The 19598-nt window shown below is 46.3% G+C and overlaps 3 protein-coding genes across 6 annotated transcripts in view; 1 reads left to right on the top strand and 2 right to left on the bottom strand.

Moving 5' to 3' along the window:
- Positions 1-19598, top strand: part of myo1f (myosin IF) — a 308989-nt gene that overhangs the window by 275561 nt on the left and 13830 nt on the right.
- mob3a (MOB kinase activator 3A) lies at positions 2615-6950 on the bottom strand. Of its 4 annotated transcripts, none has more exons than XM_030373385.1 (4): positions 6660-6950; positions 5498-6103; positions 3702-3904; positions 2615-3009 (listed from the first exon to the last, which is right to left on the bottom strand). In XM_030373385.1, exons 2-4 carry the CDS (start codon positions 5913-5915, stop codon positions 2965-2967), a joined length of 666 nt encoding a protein of 221 aa, XP_030229245.1. In that variant the 5' UTR covers positions 5916-6103; positions 6660-6950; the 3' UTR covers positions 2615-2964. The 4 variants fall into 4 exon arrangements, with proteins under 4 accessions (XP_030229245.1, XP_030229247.1, XP_030229246.1 ...); XM_030373387.1 differs by having other exon boundaries at positions 2615-2994; XM_030373386.1 differs by having other exon boundaries at positions 5498-5917; positions 6660-6908.
- Positions 7239-13491, bottom strand: zap70 (zeta chain of T cell receptor associated protein kinase 70). Its single transcript, XM_030373364.1, has 11 exons — positions 13072-13491; positions 12532-12695; positions 11931-12066; positions 11752-11833; positions 11583-11645; positions 10992-11211; positions 9859-10065; positions 9358-9550; positions 8043-8183; positions 7846-7958; positions 7239-7661 (listed from the first exon to the last, which is right to left on the bottom strand). The coding sequence occupies exons 1-11, from the start codon at positions 13474-13476 to the stop codon at positions 7544-7546; spliced, it is 1842 nt and encodes a 613-aa protein (XP_030229224.1). The 5' UTR covers positions 13477-13491; the 3' UTR covers positions 7239-7543.

Below are 19598 nucleotides of genomic sequence, written 5' to 3'. Positions count from 1 at the left end.
TGAACCTGAAAAAACATCCATGCAATTGGAAGGATATTTAACCTTTCCACATTTTAGTAATCAGTAAGAATATTCTCTCTGTGTCAATACATTGTATTATTTAATGTCAAAAAAGAAAGACAGACTCAATATAGTACAAAAGTATCAACCCTGTAAATGTTATAAAACAAGAGGTGAAAATAAATTTGAAAGACTTTCAATTTAAAGATTTTTCGATTTTGTATCATTTTATATGGACAAGATAACAAAATGAGCTGTAGTTAAACATATTTTTAGTTTATTGTACTGCATAAAGATACTCCATAAAAAAAGGGACTGTCTCCCATTTCTGAGTGCGTCAGGAAAGTGATTTATCAATACAATCCTTACCATCCATCTCATGCATCTGTTACATTGTCAACATATCAAACAGGGGCATGTCATATGCGTCATCATAGTAGTTGTCTGATCAGGACACATGAGGGTGGGATTGAGTGAATGGTTAGCATCAGTGGTGTGCTACTGTCTCCAGGCTGGCGGACGGGCCGCAGGATCACGTTCCACAGGCTGGTTAGGAGGCTGGGGGGGGGGCTCTCGGAGCAGTGATAATGAAACACAAGTCCTGGAGTAGTGATGTACGAGCATTGTGTTTTGTCACAAGCTTTGTGTTAGCTGGCAGACGCCAAAGCAGAAGGCTTATCACGGGACGAACCTGCTTCGTCTTCATAGTTTACATTAAAAACACATTCAGACTATAACACTTTGATTTGCTTTACTATATCAACCTGTACCTGTATCTCTCACCCAATGATAAGAATCCGTTATGCAATACCAACCAAGACTAGACCTCAGGGCACCATGCAACGTTTGATCTGCTGTTCGCCAATAATGAACCATTGTTTATCAAGGATATCCTAGTCAAATCCTTGTATGGTTTGTTTTGCCAGAATCAATGTCTTGTGACTCTTTGCTCTCTGCCCCTCCTCCAACCTTCAGCCCATGCTACATAGGCCCGACTGTAGCACATTACGCAACATGGGAGCAGTCTTTCTCCGGCCAAGAGCACATGGTCCAGTTTGGTGCAAAACAAGCCTGCACGCTGACGTGCAGGGGGGTGGGGGGGGGGTTAGTGTCACTAGGAGTCAAAGGAAAGAAGAGCATGAGGCATCAGTCAACAGGGACATTAACCCTTCCTGGGGTGAGAGTAGACTTCAGCGGGCATGCTACATAAATGAGCCTGGAGGAATACAAAGGGCAGGTATTGCTCCAAAACAGTAAACTAATAATAAAGCTGTAGGAGCCAGCCACATATTGCTGTAGCATTCCACTTGGGACTGTGTCTGCTTGAACCAAAATGTTTATGGCCGTTTGCTTGAACACGATGCAATTATGTGTAAATATTAATGGGTACACTTGATCTGGCCTGGCAAGTAAAGTAAGCGTGACAACTTGAAATAGTGTACTCACCGACATGCACTATGTAATAGTATCACATGTTACCGTTACAGTAGTGTCTTCCTTTTAAAGTTGTTAAGGTCAAAGTCACATGGTGGATATTGTACATCACTGTCCATTCCTGGTTAAGTTACAGTAATGGTTCCTAGAAGACAGCAGTGAAAGTTACACACCCATCCTTTCTGACTAGAGCTCTGATTTGAACGTGTGTGTGCGTGCGTGCGTGCGTGTGTGCGTGTGAGAGACAACATCTGAGCCAATGCATTTGCAGGAGAATTAAACGTCAGGTGTGAACTAACTAATTACAGTCGAGTCACACGAATTGGCTTGCTAGCAACCAACTTTTTCGTCAAAACATCCGCCACATAAACTAAAACAGGTCGTTGATATTGACCTAGTCGTGCAGATTATCCGGCCAACTGGTTGCAAATACTATCTAAGCAAGTGAGGTGAAATCCAATAAGAAAAACAGGACGAACTGCCATGAGGTGGCCGTCCAGCACGTCGCCAGCATGTAAATAAATACACAATGATTGTCGTGGCGACAGGATTCACAGTAAAGGTAACACTGCATCAAATTCAGTGAAAACCGTATTGCACATCAGAACGGTTATAGGTGTGGAATATAAATAAATAGTAGAGTTAATACTGATATCTCTATACTGATAATTATTTTATAATAATTCACTACAACGGAAAACATGGAATACAACTCTGTATTCGCGGAGGAAATGCCCAAACTATTTCTTATTTATGTGCCTGGGTTCGTTTGTTTGGTATAACGAAGACATTGCATTGATTTCCTTATTGTCAAATATAGTATTTTCTTGCGCATGACACCACCTTGTGGCTACTCGGGCCCAAACTGTTGAGTCTGGTGTGACTCCCAGCTGCTGTCTCTCGGTGCCAGGACGGAGACACCGGAGAACTGAAGAAAGGGTGGATTGCAACTGCAACCAAAATAGACTACTTTCTAGTAAAAACTCTTCAGGGAAAGAAACCTTCACCGATTTATATTTTCTTGTGTTAAAATACAGGTTGGGTTGAATGTTGAATACATTTCATCAACATGAACGTGCAACTGTTAAATTAGAGAGACGATGAGTATCTTTAACCAAAAAACTGTTTTGATGAGAGTATGTGAACTAAGAATGTTTGATCACCAATAATCAATTCAGGGTTAAGTAACAGAGAAAAGAGTGATTTTAATTTAATAAACAGAATCTTAATTATTTACTGTCACAACTGATTACAATTTAGGTTAAATTTACATTGGAAAAAACACATTCTGGAATGATTCAAAATGAAAGAAAATAAACACAAAACATTAATACTGTGCTCTGATAAAATGCTTGAAATCTTTAAAAGGAATAAAATGGAACACAATTAGATTTGTGGGTAAACCTATGTGGCTAAAACAGATTACAGTACTTAAATATAAAAATAAAAACTCTGTCTGATTTGTATTTCTTGGTTCTCTGATGCGGTCTTCTAATGGACGGATGTGACCAGGCTGTCGGCTGCTGGTGCTCAGTGGCACATCCGAGAGGTCATCTCTTTCTGAAAAACACCAAACTGAAGGTAATTATGGCCGCAATTTGTACTTATATTCAGCCCTTACCACGGCCTCGACCCTGTATGGACCTTGGATTCTGAGGATTGTCTGGCCAGGGTCGTACCGTTTGCATTTAGCCCAGAGTTAACTTAAAACAGGAAGGAACTGCGTAGAGCGTCCACTACACTACCACACTACCTTAAGTTGAAGAGTATTGTAGTAGTTATATGTACATGCAGTACACTACCTTAAGTTGAAGAGTATTGTAGTAGTTATATGTACATGCAGTACACTACCTTAAGTTGAAGAGTATTGTAGTAGTTATATGTACATGCAGTACACTACCTTAAGTTGAAGAGTATTGTAGTAGTTATATGTACATGCAGTACACTACCTTAAGTTGAAGAGTATTGTAGTAGTTATATGTACATGCAGTACACTACCTTAAGTTGAAGAGTATTGTAGTAGTTATATGTACATGGAGTACACTACCTTAAGTTGAAGAGTATTGTAGTAGTTATATGTACATGCAGTACACTACCTTTTCACATACTCCCTTGGGATGACAGTCAACACTAGCGCATACATTAAGTTAATGCAGGAGGGCATGCAGAGCACGAATACACTCAATAAATACAAATATCAAACCTAAAATAACGATAAAAGGTCAGTGAACAGTTTCCTATTATAATCGTTGGGTCAGTTTCCTTACCAGTGGCTCCAGCTCCTTGTGGTCCGTAAGGTTGAACTCGGTGACAAAGTAGTAGAAGTGCTTGTAGCAGGTGTTGACGTGGGCCTCAGCCCCCATCTGGCTCACGCGGTCGAAGTGGTGGATGTAGACGTGAACGAACACTCGGAACAGACGAGACAGAATCTTCTTAGCCACCTGCATGAAGGTCTTAGGGAATGGAGTACCTTTGAACAGGAGGGAGACACAACGTTCATTAAATAAAAAACCTGGTCAAACTGTTTGACTCTTTTGAATGTCTCCTATAAATGAGCATTCATATCATTGTGGCTAATAGCAGGAATATAGCGCTAGTAACAATGACTAATGACAAAATAACAACCTATCTTTTATTTTACATTTATTTTGATTTAAATAGGTTATTCTACAATCCATTGATTGTGGGTAGGGGTTATTGGATTTGTATAATAATGTAATCATGTTTCAATTAGAATCATGAGGGCTTGAGTTAAAGCATCTGGCTGCTTGGCTAAGAAGAACCCAGGTAAGTTGTGGACCTTCACCCCCCTCCACGCACTCTGATCAAATTATATCCATTCAACTACAAACAAGTGTTTGGTCCCATAGCTGGTTCTATCTTCTGTCCAACCGGCCATGGCTAGGAAGCTTTCCCTCATAATGCCAAAGAGCCAGTGCCCTCGTTGAGCCTGTGTGTCGACGCTTCCTCTGGAAAGCGAGTCGCTCTATTCAAGAGAAAACACACAGGCCCTATTGTGGCTAACGGATTGCAAGAAATAGAAAATACAGCTCCTCATTAATTGCCTCCAACTATTCCCTCCTATTTTCACTGTTCTCTACTGACGACTGATGCAGTGGTCTTCCACCCAGTGAATCCACCCAGTGACTTTCGATCTAGAGTGACTTGAAAGTTGCCTGAATTCTAATATTTAGACTGCGGTTGAATTGTATAAGATCTCAACTGTGCCTGATATCTGATCACGTAGGAAAGTGGCCAAAAATTCAGAATTGAAAAGATCCGATTCCATGTGATTGGTGCTGTTCACAGGGTTGTGAGTCCCATTAAGACAAGGGGGGACCCTTTGTCTTCAGCGTACAGCAGGCTGAGCCCTTCTGAGGGGAGGTGGTGGCGGGGCCCTGAGGTCATCTGAACTCTGAATGCAGAGCAACATCTCAATGCGCTGCATGGATAAGTGTAGGGGGGGGGGTTAACTGATATGCAGCATTAATGTTCACCTCAGCTAAGGGGGCTGCCAGACACTCGTTCTGAACACAATGGAGGCCAACTGGCCGGTTCCAAAAGACACCCACACCCAAGAGGGGGTGAGTTGAACAAATGGCTGATTTACATCTGGACAGACAATGTTGACATTAACCCGGGGTCTTAACAAACCAGCCTAATCCTTTAGGGTCATTTTTAATCATAGATTACACTGGAACCGTGACCCTTATATGTTTGCTGAGATGCTTCTGTTGTTCATGAGATGCCAACAATGCATCTGGTTTGGGAACTCAGAGATCAAGCAAGGTCAAAATGATGAAACTGCTCTAAAATGTGGAAGAAACGGTGTCTACCACGTTACCGTCAGGATGCCGTACGACACTGCTCGCAAAAAGGGTTAAACAAACTAACAGCCTGTTGGCATTTGTTTCATTTAGCTACTCCGTTACGGAGGCATTGGCCAGCTGAATGTCATATCCATGATGGGGATAATGGGGGCAGCCAGGCTGTGCCCTACTTCTAAAGCCTGTCCTGAGGTAGCCCACACTGGGATCCTGCAGCCTCTGACCCCAGCCCTTACCGACGTTGGTGGGGAAGATGTTCTCGTTGTTGATCTGCACCTCGATCCAGTCCATCAGCAGGCTCATGTACTTGGGCGCCGCCAGGGCCGTGGGCCTCTTGTACTTGTGGTCGTCCTGCCAGCGGTACTCGTACTTGGGTCCTCCAGACATGACGGGGCAGGTCTGGTCGGTGCAGGAGTCGCTGATGGTGCCGTAGATGAGGTTGATGCGGTTAAAGAAGTCCACCACGTGGACGGCCACCCAGTCGTTGAGGTCCTCCCCGTGGGGCAGCTGCACGGCCTGCCTCAGGTCCAGCCCCGCGTTCAGCGAGGCCTGGGCCTTCTTGTGCAGGTCGAACCGCTGCGTCCCGGGCTCAAACTTGCGCTTGGGGCGGAACGTCCGGTCTTTGTTGAAGACTTGTTTCAGGCCGAGAGACATGGCTGCATGTGGGTGAGGGTCAGGGAGGGTTAGGGACGGTTAGGGAGGGTTAGGGAGGGTTAGCAGGGGGCGGGAGGCGATCTGCTCTGGGTGTGGTCTGGGGTAATGAGGTCTCTGGTGTGGAACCAGGAAGGGTTGGGGGTGGTGTGAACAGGTTAGATTGGGTGCTGCTTTAGAAAACCCTCGCTCTATTGGTGTTCATGTGTGCAGGTGGAAAGAGGAGGATAAAGAAAATTACCGAAAAATTAGTAGGATAATAATTTCAATATGCAAACCATTCATAATAATAGGCTCTGACTGCAGTGTTAATATGAGCTGTGTTCCTCCAGGCGTGGTGCCTATACTATGCATATATATACTAAACTATATACATACACTGTACTATATATATCATTTATATGGCTCACACGAGGGAAACAGCTCAGAGGTACACGGCCTGTACTCCATAGTACCATGTTATGACATGTTATACTCAAAGGTGTAGGTGTGTATATTAACATTGCTCGAGATTAAAGGCTGAGCTGAGAACAGCTCGTGACGTCACGTTAGCCGAAGTGCGGAGCTCGAGCCGTCCGACTTGTTGCTTCATAGCGGTACTATATATATATAATAGAGACGTTATAAACATGAATACTTGTCATGGATGTGTACGCCAAGACTTCTACACAGGCATCGTGCATCCCAGAGATGTGTGGTGACGAGGTAGTGAAGTGCTCCGGTTGAGAGACACTTTGCCGAACTTACTTGTTCCGCCTTCCTGTTCCGTTAATGTTTCCTCCGACCTGTAGCGTTCGTCTGATATTAATCACCTACTGTTCGAAATATGTTGCCCCAAAACCGGAGAAATAGACATAACGAATTACATAACGCGACGCCGACTGTAGAATCACTTAACATGAGATAAACAAGACACTTTATTGAGGAAACTATATATCGACAGACTCCTCCCCAGCGGACGAAAAGAAGCACTTCCTTTGATGATACGTCACTGGGCCGCCCGAGGTGCTGCACGAGCCCGCCGAGCCCTCCGCGAGCCCGCCGAACCCTCCGCGAGCCCGCGAGCCCGCGAGCCCTCCGCGAGCCCGCTGCTATTCAGCTGCTACTGTCGCTCTACAGAGAGAACTTTTGTATGGTGTTTGTTCGTCGACTATTATTCCATCCACCATCAGATAATCGAAACCCTTCTACATTTCAGTTTAACGTGGTCGACCCTTCAACTTAACTCTAAATTAACTCTAGATTATTAGTATGTGTACTTTAAATGACATTGATTTTTGATAATACAAATATGGGGCCAAGAAATGATTCGAAAACAACAATATATAGAGGTTTGTGTTCAAGGGAGTTTTAATTCATTGACTACTTGCCTCCAAATAGCCATCATTCATTTCAAATGAAGAACACTATACCTATTTTCTCTCAATTGAATTACATCATAATGCTTCTTCATTAGGGCACATTTCTCATTTGCATATATGTGGAGAACTTTAATGCAATATTAAGAAATAAAATGGTTAAGCTGCAATGTAAGAGTAAGAGAAGCTGGTCACTGAGGACAGTTTGTTAGAAGCCTTTTGTGAAGGTTTGAATGGCTGCATTGTGCAGGGACAGGAAGGCCTTGTTCTGCTCTACTTGATAGGCTGGGCAGCACCAGCCTCATCCCCTGGCTGAGGCTGGTTACATATGGAGTAGTAGTAAGTCCTCATGGACCCCTCAGCCTGCTGGAAGTCTGGCCTGTCCTCGTGGCTGAGAGAGAGGGGGGGGGAGGGAGGGAGGGAGGGAGGGAGGGAGGGGGAGAGAGAGAGAGAGAGAGAGAGAGAGAGAGAGAGAGAGAGAGAGAGAGAGAGAGAGAGAGAGAGAGAGAGAGAGAGAGACTGTCATGAGGTGGTTCACTAAGCACTATCGTGTATGTATTAGTAGAGAGACTCACTTGTAGGTCCAGCAGTCCATCATGAGCTGGTACATTTGCTCTGGGCATTGAGAAGGACGTTCCAGGCGGTTCCCCTCCTTGATGTAATCCACCACCTGAGTACCGACCATCTTCTGCTCAACAAGGAGAACAACAAATAGGATTGGTATTTGAGGTCTTACAAAGAGGCAACAGATGGTGCTGGATGTTTTCCGTACCCTGTATGGTTTCCCTCCGTAGGAAAAGGCTTCCCACATGGTGACGCCAAAACTCCAAACGTCACTTTTGCTGGAGAACTTGTGGAAGCTGATGCATTCTGGGGCGTACCACTTCAGGGGCCACTTCCCCGTGGTCCGAGCCTGCAGGGGAACAAAGGAAACAGGGAACCAAGGTTGTGTAGAAAACATTTGGTCATATGCAATGTTGTGTTTCCCTAAGTATCCACAGGGTCTACCCTCTCATTTTGTCAAAAATGTATTACACAAAATAAGATTATTTATGTCCTAACATAGAAGTTATCGTGTCTGTTGTGGCAACCCGCCCCCCACCAGGGGGCGGGTGGTAGAGGGCGTGTACCGCCCAGGGGGCGTGTACCGCCGCCACCCGCCCCCCACCAGGGGGCGGGTGGTAGAGGGCGTGTACCGCGCAGGGGGCGTGTACCGCCGCCACCCGCCCCCTGAGGGCGTGTACCGCTGCCACCCGCCCTCTACCACCCGCCCCCCACCAGGGGGCGGGTGGTAGAAACGGGTGGCGGCGGTACACGCCCTCAGGGGGCGTGTACCGCCGCCACCCGCCCCCTGAGGGCGTGTACCGCTGCCACCCGCCCTCTACCACCCGCCCCCCACCAGGGGGCGGGTGGTAGAGGGCGTGTACCGCTGCCACCCGCCCCCCACCACCCGCCCCCCACCAGGGGGCGGGTGGTAGAGGGCGTGTACCGCGCAGGGGGCGTGTACCGCTGCCAACCGCCCCCCACCAGGGGGCGGGTGGTAGAGGGCGTGTACCGCCGCCACCCACGTGCCAGGGACAGGGAGCGCCCTCCAGCTGATCCTCATCAGCTGGAGGGGGAAGGGGAACGCGTGGAGGGGGAAGGGGAACGCGTGGAGGGGGAAGGGGAACGCGTGGAGGGGGAAGGGGAACGCGTGGAGGGGGAAGGGGAACGCGTGGAGGGGTTAAGCCGAGTCGAGGACTCACTGCAGGAAGGCGACCCACCGACAACAGAGAAGGAGACGCACAAACCCACGACGGCTACGAGGCTCACGGAGACCCTAGCCTAGAGACACTCATGCTTGATCCTTTTTACCCTGTTGTAAATAAACGCCGTGACCGGCTTTATACTCGCCTAGACCGTGCTTACTTACCGTGTCAACCAGCCTACCAGCCAACCGGGTTGCCACACTGTTAACAATCGGACGGGTAACCTTGATGTACTTTACTGATTCATAACGCTCCTAGCAGGGGGCCACAACAGCTCCAGTTGCACTACTTGTGGTCTGCTCAGAACACTGCTACTGCTCAGAACAAGAGCCCCTTTACCTTGTAGTATCTGTCGTCTGCACCCAGGGCTTTGGACAGACCAAAGTCACTGATTTTGGCGAAGTTCTGGTTGACCAGCAGAACGTTGCGTGCGGCCAGGTCTCTGTGTACAAACTTCTTCTCCTCCAGATACCTCATCCCCATGGAGACCTGGTGCATCAGCCTCACGATGCCTTCCACACTCACTGAGCTCCTAGAGGCAGGAGAACACACCATCAAAACCAAGACCCTTGGATGATTGTGTGGGTGTGTGTGTGTGTGTGTGTGTGTGTGTGTGTGTGTGTGTGTGTGTGTGTGTGTGTGTGTGTGTGTGTGTGTGTGTGTGTGTGTGTGTGTCTGTGTGTGTGTGTGTGTGTGTGTGTGTCACTAACGTTGTACTGTATCATGTCTAGTACTGAGATCTCTAGATAAGAGAATCATATTTAGTGTTCTCTTGATAAAGATAGCTTTATAAATGCCATAACATGTGGCCCCCTATTAAAGGGATGAATCAGAAGTTACTTGTTGGACTGGAGGAACTTGTTGAGGGGGCCCGCTGAGGCCATCTCCATGACCAGCATGAGGCTCTCTGCTTGGCACAGACCCAGCATGCGCACTATGTAGGCGTTGCTAAGCTGGTGCATGATCTCAGCCTCTCTCATCATCTCGTCCTTCACCAGCGACTCGTTCTCGTTCTTCAACACTTTGATGGCCACGTCAATCTGCCCACTGAGAGAGCAACACCAAAACAAAGCGTGGAGGATATGAGGTGAGTGTTGGCCCTTTGATACGGTCAGCATGCTCCCTGCAGAGATAGCGCAGACCGAAAGAGCAGCAGAGAGAGGGCAGCAGAGAGAGCAGCAGAGAGAGAGCAGCAGAGAGGGAGAACAGCAGAGAGGGCAGCAGAGAGAGAACAGCAGAGAGAAAACAGCAGAGAGAGCAGCAGAGAGAAAACGGCCGAGAGCAGCAGAGAGAGCAGCAGAGAGAGAGCAGTAGAGAGAGAGAGAGCAGCAGAGAACAGCAGAGAGAGAGCAGTAGAGAGAGAGAGCAGCAGAGAACAGCAGAGAGAGAGCAGCAGAGAACAGTAGAGAGAGATAGCAGCAGAGAACAGCAGAGAGAGAGCAGTAGAGAGAGAGAGAGCAGCAGAGAACAGCAGAGAGAGAGCAGTAGAGAGAGAGAGAGCACAGAGAACAGCAGAGAGAGAGCAGTAGAGAGAGAGCAGCAGAGAACAGCAGAGAGAGAGCAGTAGAGAGAGAGAGCAGCAGAGAGAGAGCAGCAGAGACCCGCAGAGAGAGAGAGCAGCAGAGAGCAGCACAGGGCTTAGGTTTGAAGAAAGTACTTTAAGCGTGGAAACCACCGGTTAAGACAATTGTAGAAGTTAACACAATTGCATGGGATAGAATTCTAGCCACTTATAACTCACAATGAGGCATATTTACATGCATTGTTTGCAGTTCCGACCTACACAGACACACATCACATAGATTCCTTGGCATACATGTATGTACAGTCACTTAGGTGGTTACTGTTTATGTTAAATAGTGGGAGCTACTTTGAGAAACAATAACGTGCCATGTTTCAGTGCACATGGGCACCAAAACCTCTAGACAGTAGAAGTGCTTCTATTACTAGTGTACATGAGAAAAGAGCCGCACTTCTCATTGTTTTCCGTGGTTTTAAGGACGCCCTTTTTGACACAGCCGAAGTTCCCTGAGCCCAGCTCCACCTCATCCATCACCAGTTGGTCTCTGTTGATGAAGAACTTCTTCAGGTCCTTGGGGTTGTGGTACGCGTTGACGAAACCGCTGCAGTCCATGGGCAGCAGTTGGCTGCCCGCCAAGGGGGCCGGGAGGCTGGGCTTGAGGAACGAGGTGGCTGGAGGCACAAGTCATGGTGGCCATGGTGACTTAAAGCGGCCCTGGTAAGCTCACAGGACATTCTCCCTTCAATTTTACTTTAGTGTGTGTGTGTGTGTGTGTGTGTGTGTGTGTGTGTGTGTGTGTGTGTGTGTGTATGTGTGTGTGTGTGTGTGTGTGTGTGTGTGTGTGTGTGTGTGTGTGTGTGTGTGTGTGTTGGTGCTCAAGTAACACATGCTTAAGGTTAGTTGGTCTATCCATAGTCAGTTTTCTGACTTTGGATAGAAGTCCATACAATTATTTTTGGAACTAATTATATTGACCTGATTTAATTTTCTGAATGTGAATATGCACTGTGGTTCATTATGGGCTGTAGGATGGTGGACTGACCTCTAGGGGGCGGTGTGTATCCATTCAGACGTTCCTTCCTCCCTGCTGGAAGAGCAGGTGACTCTGAAAGTGAAGCAAATATTATTTCAATGACAACTTTGCGTAATATAAAGTGTTAGTTTGCTAAAAGACACTGGTAACAGAATAATGCTCCTGTTTATGGACTCACTGGCTGCCATCGCGCTGTTGGCACACTCTTCAGAGAGGTTGGTCATGAGTCCGGCAGGCTTCATCTTCAGGTATTGAACCATCTGGTAGAACAAAAAACGACAGCATGATGCTTTTCTCAGCCCATGCAGAGCCTGTATGTTTTGCAGTAACAGACTAACTAACCTGTAACTAACTAACCTGCCACACTGTATCAAAGCGGTCTCCCTCTGGTATGGAGTACTTCCCTGACTTGTCCTGGTTGATGCGGTAGTGGTATACCGTCTTCCCATATAGCATGGAGAGTGCAAATGTACCCGCCTCGCTGTCGCGCACGCTAATGCAGAAATAAATACACAACTCAGGAAATAGATTAAAATATTATATATATATAATAAAATAGAATAGAAAGGTATTGTTCAACTTGGGTTGGACATTTAGGTCCATTGGGCCCCACAAACAATCAGATCCCAATCATATATTCCACCAGAACCAATCACATGAAGGCCTGCCCTGCAGGGGGTAAGTATTGACATTGCCATTTCACAGTTGTCCATGAAAGGGACCATTGTTCAAGCCTAAACTACGCACTGTAGAGGAGACGGCGTCAACTTAAACCTCTTAACTACCGCCCTTTGTGAGGATGGCCCCTAAATGAGTAATCTCAGCTTGTAGCTCGTCCCTCTGATGTCCACATTGATGACGGTGGTGTCAGAGGATATGTTACACCATATGCTTGTATTGACCATCTTACTATAACACCCATCTTACCATAGCCCCCTCCCATCGCGCTGCTACTCACAGGAACTTGCCGTCGGTCTTGGACCCTGTGTTCAGAAGCCTCTCGCCCTCCTGTCTGGAGATCTTCCCGTGGTACCAGGCCATCTTCTCATGGGCCGTGGTGGCCATCAACTTCTCCAGCTGCGGAGCATGGCTGATGACCGCCTGCTCTATGTCTTCAGCATCCTGATCACATACACACAGGACACACACGTGGCACACACACACATAGTAGACATACACACACAGGGCACACACATTACACACACAGTACACACATAGTAGACATACACACACAGGGCACACACGTTACACACATAGTAGACATACATACATAGTGCATACACACACACACACACACACACACACACACACACACACACACACACACACACACACACACACACACACACACAAAGTTCACATTTTCTGCATCCACATGTACACAATCAATTCCCACAATCTAGTTAAAGGTCAACACTATTATACTGTTTTCTACAAAAGTTATAAATCCAGCGTTTGAATGAGCTTCACTGCCTCAGTGGGTGACGTTAACCCCTACCTCCAGGCTCCAGGTCTGCTTCACGTACTCCCGCAGCAGGTTCTCCCTCAGGGTGTCGAACAGCCCCTTCCTCGGGGGCTGCTCCGGCGCCCTCAGGCAGGGCCGTCTCAGCGCGCAGGGCAGCCCGTCTGGCTCCCGGCTGAGGAACTCGCACAGCTCGGCCGGGCCGCAGTGGGGCATGCTGCCGGGGATGCCGTAGGTGCCGTTGGGCAGCCTCTCCACGGGGTAGTGGTTGAAGACCCCCTGGTAGGTCAGCGAGAGCACGTAGCCCCCCAGGCTGCGCTGGCACTGCCGCAGCAGGAAGAGCCCGTCCGCGCTGTCCGCCAGCATCAGCTCCCGCTCCGCGTCCCGCCGCGAGATGCTGCCGTGGTAGAAGGGCAGCTGGGAGGCGGGGTCGGTGGACATGGTGGGGGGGGGGCTGGAGGGAGGGGCCGTGGGGGGGTGGAGGAGGGGCTGGGGGCCGTGGGGGGTGGAGGAGGGGCCGGTGGGGGGTGGAGGAGGGGCTGGGATTGGGTCAGGGTTATCAGTGTTATGTGGTCAGGGTGGATTAACACCTAATCAGAAATTGGGTCTGAAAAGATGGAGAGTTGTAGAAGTGAGAGAATGTGCTTAAGAGTGGTCAAAGGTCATACTTTTAGATTATAGTTTGAATACTCCAAGGGACCCTTATTCCACACAGAAAGGTTAAACATGTGCATAGTTCAAAGTTAAACACAATACTTATAAATATACAATTGTGGTCTGCATTTTAGATAAGCACCTCATTTTCAGGGCTTTGTCTTTCCTGAAGATAGGCCTACCTCGGAAACGACCCTTATTTTAGTTCCTCCCTTTAAAGTTGTCTAATGTCTGAGTTCCCCTCATATGTTTCCATATGTCTCATATGTTTCCATTTGTCTGATATGTTTTTTCGTATTAAATGTGTCTGCTTGCTGTTCATTAGAACCACAACAGGAAGCCTCCATCCGCCTCCGTCACTCCTGCTACGTCTCCTCCTCCGCTCAACAGGTGCAGCCTCTGCATCCTCGCACCAAACATCTCACAGCGCTAATAACTTTATGTAAATATTTCATCTACGGCTTTAGCTCATTTTTGAGGCAATTAAAAAGGCTTCAAAGGTTATTTTCTTCGTTAGCCCCTCCCGAAAGATCAGATTTTACTGACACCTATGACAATTAAATTATTGGGTGCTTTACAATCAATTGTTTTTTATTAATTTATTTAATCCCAGTTATTCATTTGGGAAAGTATACTCTTACATATTTAAAATGTAAAACATTAAATGTATTTCTGATGCACAGGATACATTTTTTAATCTCTCCAAATTACACACACCACGACACACACCTCACACAGATGAAAAGTTCACCGCAATTTAGAAGAGCCCACCGTGCCGTTACCGTCTCTCACGAGCCCAGAGAGCCCACCGTGCCGTTACCGTCTCTCCCTAGCCCAGAGAGCCCACCGTGCCGTTACCGTCTCTCCCTAGCCCAGAGAGCCCACCGTGCCGTTACCGTCTCTCCCTAGCCCAGAGAGCCCACCGTGCCGTTACCGTCTCTCCCTAGCCCAGAGAGCCCACCGTGCCGTTACCGTCTCTCCCTAGCCCAGAGAGCCCACCGTGCCGTTACCGTCTCTCCCTAGCCCAGAGAGCCCACCGTGCCGTTACCGTCTCTCCCTAGCCCAGAGAGCCCACCGTGCCGTTACCGTCTCTCCCTAGCCCAGAGAGCCCACCGTGCCGTTACCGTCTCTCCCTAGCCCAGAGAGCCCTCTGCGCGTTCAGGGCCGCTGGGACCCTGTCACACGTTGGGGCTTCAGCGCCGCTGCCTGGGACCCGTGCGTCTGCTGGCTCTTTGTGTTAACATGAATAAGGAGGCTAGTAGCCTACAAACCTTTTAGCAGGAAAGAAATTCTGAGTTCATTTAAAATATGCTTAATTTGAGAAAAGTTTAATTTTTAAGAAAACTGTGTAGGCCTACAGATTTATCTTACTTATTTGTTAAAACAAATAATAAAGGTTGGGAAGGAGGCTCAGGAGGTGTACCTGTTATCTGCAATCCCACAAAATGTTTTAACTGCAAACTGAAATGGGGAATATTTTACTTTCATTTTTTATAATTACAAAGAATCCTATACGATTTTATCTGTTTTTTTATTCAAATGTTTTTTACAAAATTAAAACAATCAAAAGTATTCTGTCTTCTAAAACAAAATGTTGGTAATTTCTAAGATTCTCAACTTACATTTGTTCTGGATTTCAATATATTGTTTTAATTATTTAAACGAATTTCGACTATTTCCAAATAATTCAAGCCATCATATTTCAAAGCAGCATGAAGTAATATTTGAACACTGGGATGACAAGAGACAATAATAAACTCAATGCATACCAATCCGATGAATATTGTCCACATTGGCAGACGAGTTTAACCTTGGCTGAGTTCATTGATCCCCCTGCTTAGCTAATTACCACATAGCAGATAGAATATAGAGTAGATAGAGTAGAGTACATTACACACTACACCTAACGCATTTGAGAAAATACACGGGTGATGTAATGGCTGAACATAAGTTAACTATACAGTCGATTGTACTTCTAAGGCCTACTCTACCAAGGAGACGCACTAAGGTTGTTACAGTAGATTCTACTTCTAAGGCCTACTCTACCAAGGAGACGCACTAAGGTTGTTACAGTAGATTCTACTTCTAAGTCCTACTCTACCAAGGAGACGCACTAAGGTTGTTACAGTGGATTCTACTTCTAAGTCCTACTCTACCAAGGAGACGCACTAAGGTTGTTACAGTAGATTCTACTTCTAAGTCCTACTCTACCAAGGAGACACACTAAGGTTGTTACATCACCAAGCGCCTGGGAAGCTTCTAGAAGCAGCAGCAATAGCAGCCTAATAAGCATTTGAAACAAGCTGACCAGACCTTTTGACATCTCTTTTTGCCACCACCACCATAACCAGCAGATGTTAAATGATCCGATCGATTCCATGCCTCATCTATGAGCTAAAGAGACAACCATCTCTCTATGATCATATGATCTACGACAAGGGATTCTGAAGAGTCCTTTATGAGTGGTCTTTCATCATGGTAGACTTTGGGGCCCAGTGTTACTTAAGCTCAACAATACCAGGCCACTGGTGACGTTGTGGCCCAGTGCTACTTGAGCTCAACAATACCACACCATGGTGCCTTTCCAGCGTCACATTCCTGCAGTCCGGTGACGGCTGCCACACAGACCCTGTGTATCACTCGGAATCTGCAATTCCCATTAATTCTGGAACATTCCAGTGATAGTGCCTTCGCCCAGTTAGTTGAGAAGGTGATTATTTTGGCTGTGCTGTGTTTTATCAGCCGAGTGCAGCTCGGGTTATGTGAATGAGTACATTATGAGAAACATACTTCATCATGTTCCCACTGCTGACATGTTTTCTTTGGAATACGATTGGAGTTTGAAGGAATCTACAGGCAGATAGTAGGATCATATCCAGCTTTTATTTGCTGCTTAGGTCGGTATTTGTTTGGTTTTTTGGTGCTAAACTGAACTCTTCCCACTAGGTTGAAACGTGCACAGGTGCACTAAACGCTCCGTACAGAAGAATGGAACAACGTTTAGCAGGTAATCAAATAACCTCTTGCTAATGCGCTCCATTTTGTGTCTGCAGTATCTCTGATAATTATATAACTTATTAAGCCACTGATGGTATCGGTTGCATTGCTTGTATAGGATAATTAACTGATGGTATTGGTTGCATGCTTGTATAGGATAATTAAAAGGATACTTGAAATGTGAATTGGATTAATTAAACCACATTGAGTATAGGTTGAGTTGATGGGATTAAAATATTTGCAAAAAACAACAACATTGGAATGAATTACAACGACTTCAATTGTATTGAAATAGTACTTCAGTAACATACTTTAATAAAAGTAAAATAATGTACTTTAATAAAAGTATGTTACTCATTGTGGGAAGCACTTTCCTTCCTTGCCAATAAATCAACCCTTTGAAAGTACTTGATCCTATTTCATAAAATAAGAATAAGGGTTAAATAAAGCGATTTCCATTTATAAAAGCACAACCAGAATGCTCCCTTCAAAAGAGCAGCAACAGCCTGACTTGTATTTGTGCTAAACTGAACTAACCCTCTGTTAAACTAGCATGCATCCCTCATCCACGTGCAAAGATCCACTCAAACAACTTGAGCAATAAACCATTATAACCATTGACTCACATTCCATGCTGTGGGGGAATGTCCTTCTAAAGGATGACATTGATGCATGGAAGAAGAACTAAGTGCCATGAAGCAAACATTGGTAGCATCCGACACTTCTGCTCATACTCCTAGATCGTATCGACTGACTTTGAATCAAATGTTATTTATACCAGAAATACATTGATTTACACTCACAAAGCACATGTGAAGCAATTGATGCCTCATCACTTTCAGCAGTCACTTTTTCAGTTTAACTGAACAAGGGTGAAATATCAACAAAGTGGGAACAAACTTCCACACTATATTTTTCTGTAATTGTCACATTATTGTACGGTACTACAGGATTATTATGGTATGCTTGTCGGCTATTTCCTCTATTTCATAATAAATACTCATACATTTAGGTATACTCACTCAGCATCACAGGATAAACCAGCAAAAATACACCTCAAACTACAGAGATATACACACATCTGTTGAGCTTGGCAGAGGAAAACAATGTGGGCAGGTTGTAACTGGCATGCACCGAGGAATACACAAACCTACACACACACGCGCGCGCGCGCGCAAACGCACACGCACAGACATACATATGCAAACAAACATGCACAGATAGATAGATAGATAGATAGATAGATAGATAGATAGATAGATAGATAGATAGATAGATAGATAGATAGATAGATAGATAGATAGATAGATAGATAGATAGATAGATAGACGTCAGGGTACTAGTAGACATTGGTAAAGTTGGGCATTATTTATCATGTGCATGAAGAGGATGTGGAGACTAGCTTTAACGATTCTTCTCTCGGTCCTCTGAGTGGAGAGAGAGAACCTCAACCCTTTTCTCAGTCCTCTGAGTGGAGAGAGAGAACCTCAACCCTTCTCTCGGTCCTCTGAGTGGAGAGAGAGAACCTCAACCCTTCTCTCGGTTCTCTGAGTGGAGAGAGAGAACCTCAACCCTTCTCTCGGACTGACGCGCAGCTGCGTCAGTGGAGCGCAGGCACTCCGAAGTTCTCGATCTGCATCCACGGAGACCCGGACCAGTGAGCGTTCAGACACCGAGTCTGCAGAGGTTCCAGGACAGCTCCAGTTCTAGTCCAGGCCAGTTCACTCCACGTCAACCGTGTTGGTCCTCCACCGCCTCCCCGTTTACCGCACATTCTGCAGAACACTTCCGAAGCGTAGCGAGTGACACGTCTCGGAGCCGAAGACAAGGGGCACCGAGCTGATCCATGCAGACAAGGTAGGCCTGCCATCCTGTTTGTGTTTGATCATTCATTAGTTTAGCTATGTATACAATGGATGACGAATTCGCCGAAGTATTATCTACTTGTGAAATGTAAAATCCTATTTGCGCTTGCAGGCTGGGATATTCTTTTGTAGTTTTCAAGCTGTCCATGTCGCTCTCCTGCATGATGCATCTCCTACGTTTTGAGGATCAAGATGATGTTCTGTATTACTTGTATTATTCTTAGTGGAACCTTTTCGAGTGATATAGTACGTACGACTATATGTGAAGGGGGGTTTTAGTTGGGTGAGGGGAGGATGTGGCTGATTGTCGTCAGAGAAGAGAAGGTTCATTGTACTTCGGCCGGTTGGGGGAGCAGCTTCACCCGGAGGACTTAACGATGTGATCCTCTCGCCTTGGACCCCGACGCATATTGAGGGTTGATCTCAGCCTACTCTTTCATTTTAAGCAAATCTTCTAAGCCTATGGTTTTGCTAGAGTTAGTAGTTAGATACATGATACATCGTGATTTGGTGACATGATGTCAACTGTGTATTTTAGTTTTTTTGGCCATTAAATCCTTAATGGCACACATTCTACCCCCCCCCCCCCCCCCTACATTAGCCCACTCAAGGCCTGGATTAACTAACGATAATCACAATAAAGTATTTGACTTTAATGGCTACAATAGAGCCTGCACTGCTTTCTGTGTCCTTTGCTCCACTTCTGCTGACCAGTTGATCTTGAGGTTGTTTAAGTCGGGGCCTCAGAGGCTATTGTTTCAGTTCAGTAGAGCGTCTGTAGAGCGAGGTCTCTGAGCAGTTCAGTAGAGCGTCTGTAGAGCGAGGTCTGCTCCGAGCAGATAGAGCGTCTGTAGAGCGAGCTCTGCTCTCAGAACCCGCCGTTTGTTTGGGGACTGGAGAGCGGAATGCCTGACCCTCCAGAGACTGGGAAAGACGGACGGACATAGACAGACGACTAACATACAGACAGACAGATAGAAAGACAGACGACTAACATACAGACAGACAGATAGAAAGACAGACTGAAAGAGAGATAGAGAGACCAAC

The sequence above is a fragment of the Gadus morhua genome, chromosome 12 (assembly GCF_902167405.1).
Source record: "Gadus morhua chromosome 12, gadMor3.0, whole genome shotgun sequence".
NCBI lineage: Eukaryota > Metazoa > Chordata > Actinopteri > Gadiformes > Gadidae > Gadus > Gadus morhua.
This window is presented reverse-complemented; position numbering and strand designations above follow the sequence as displayed.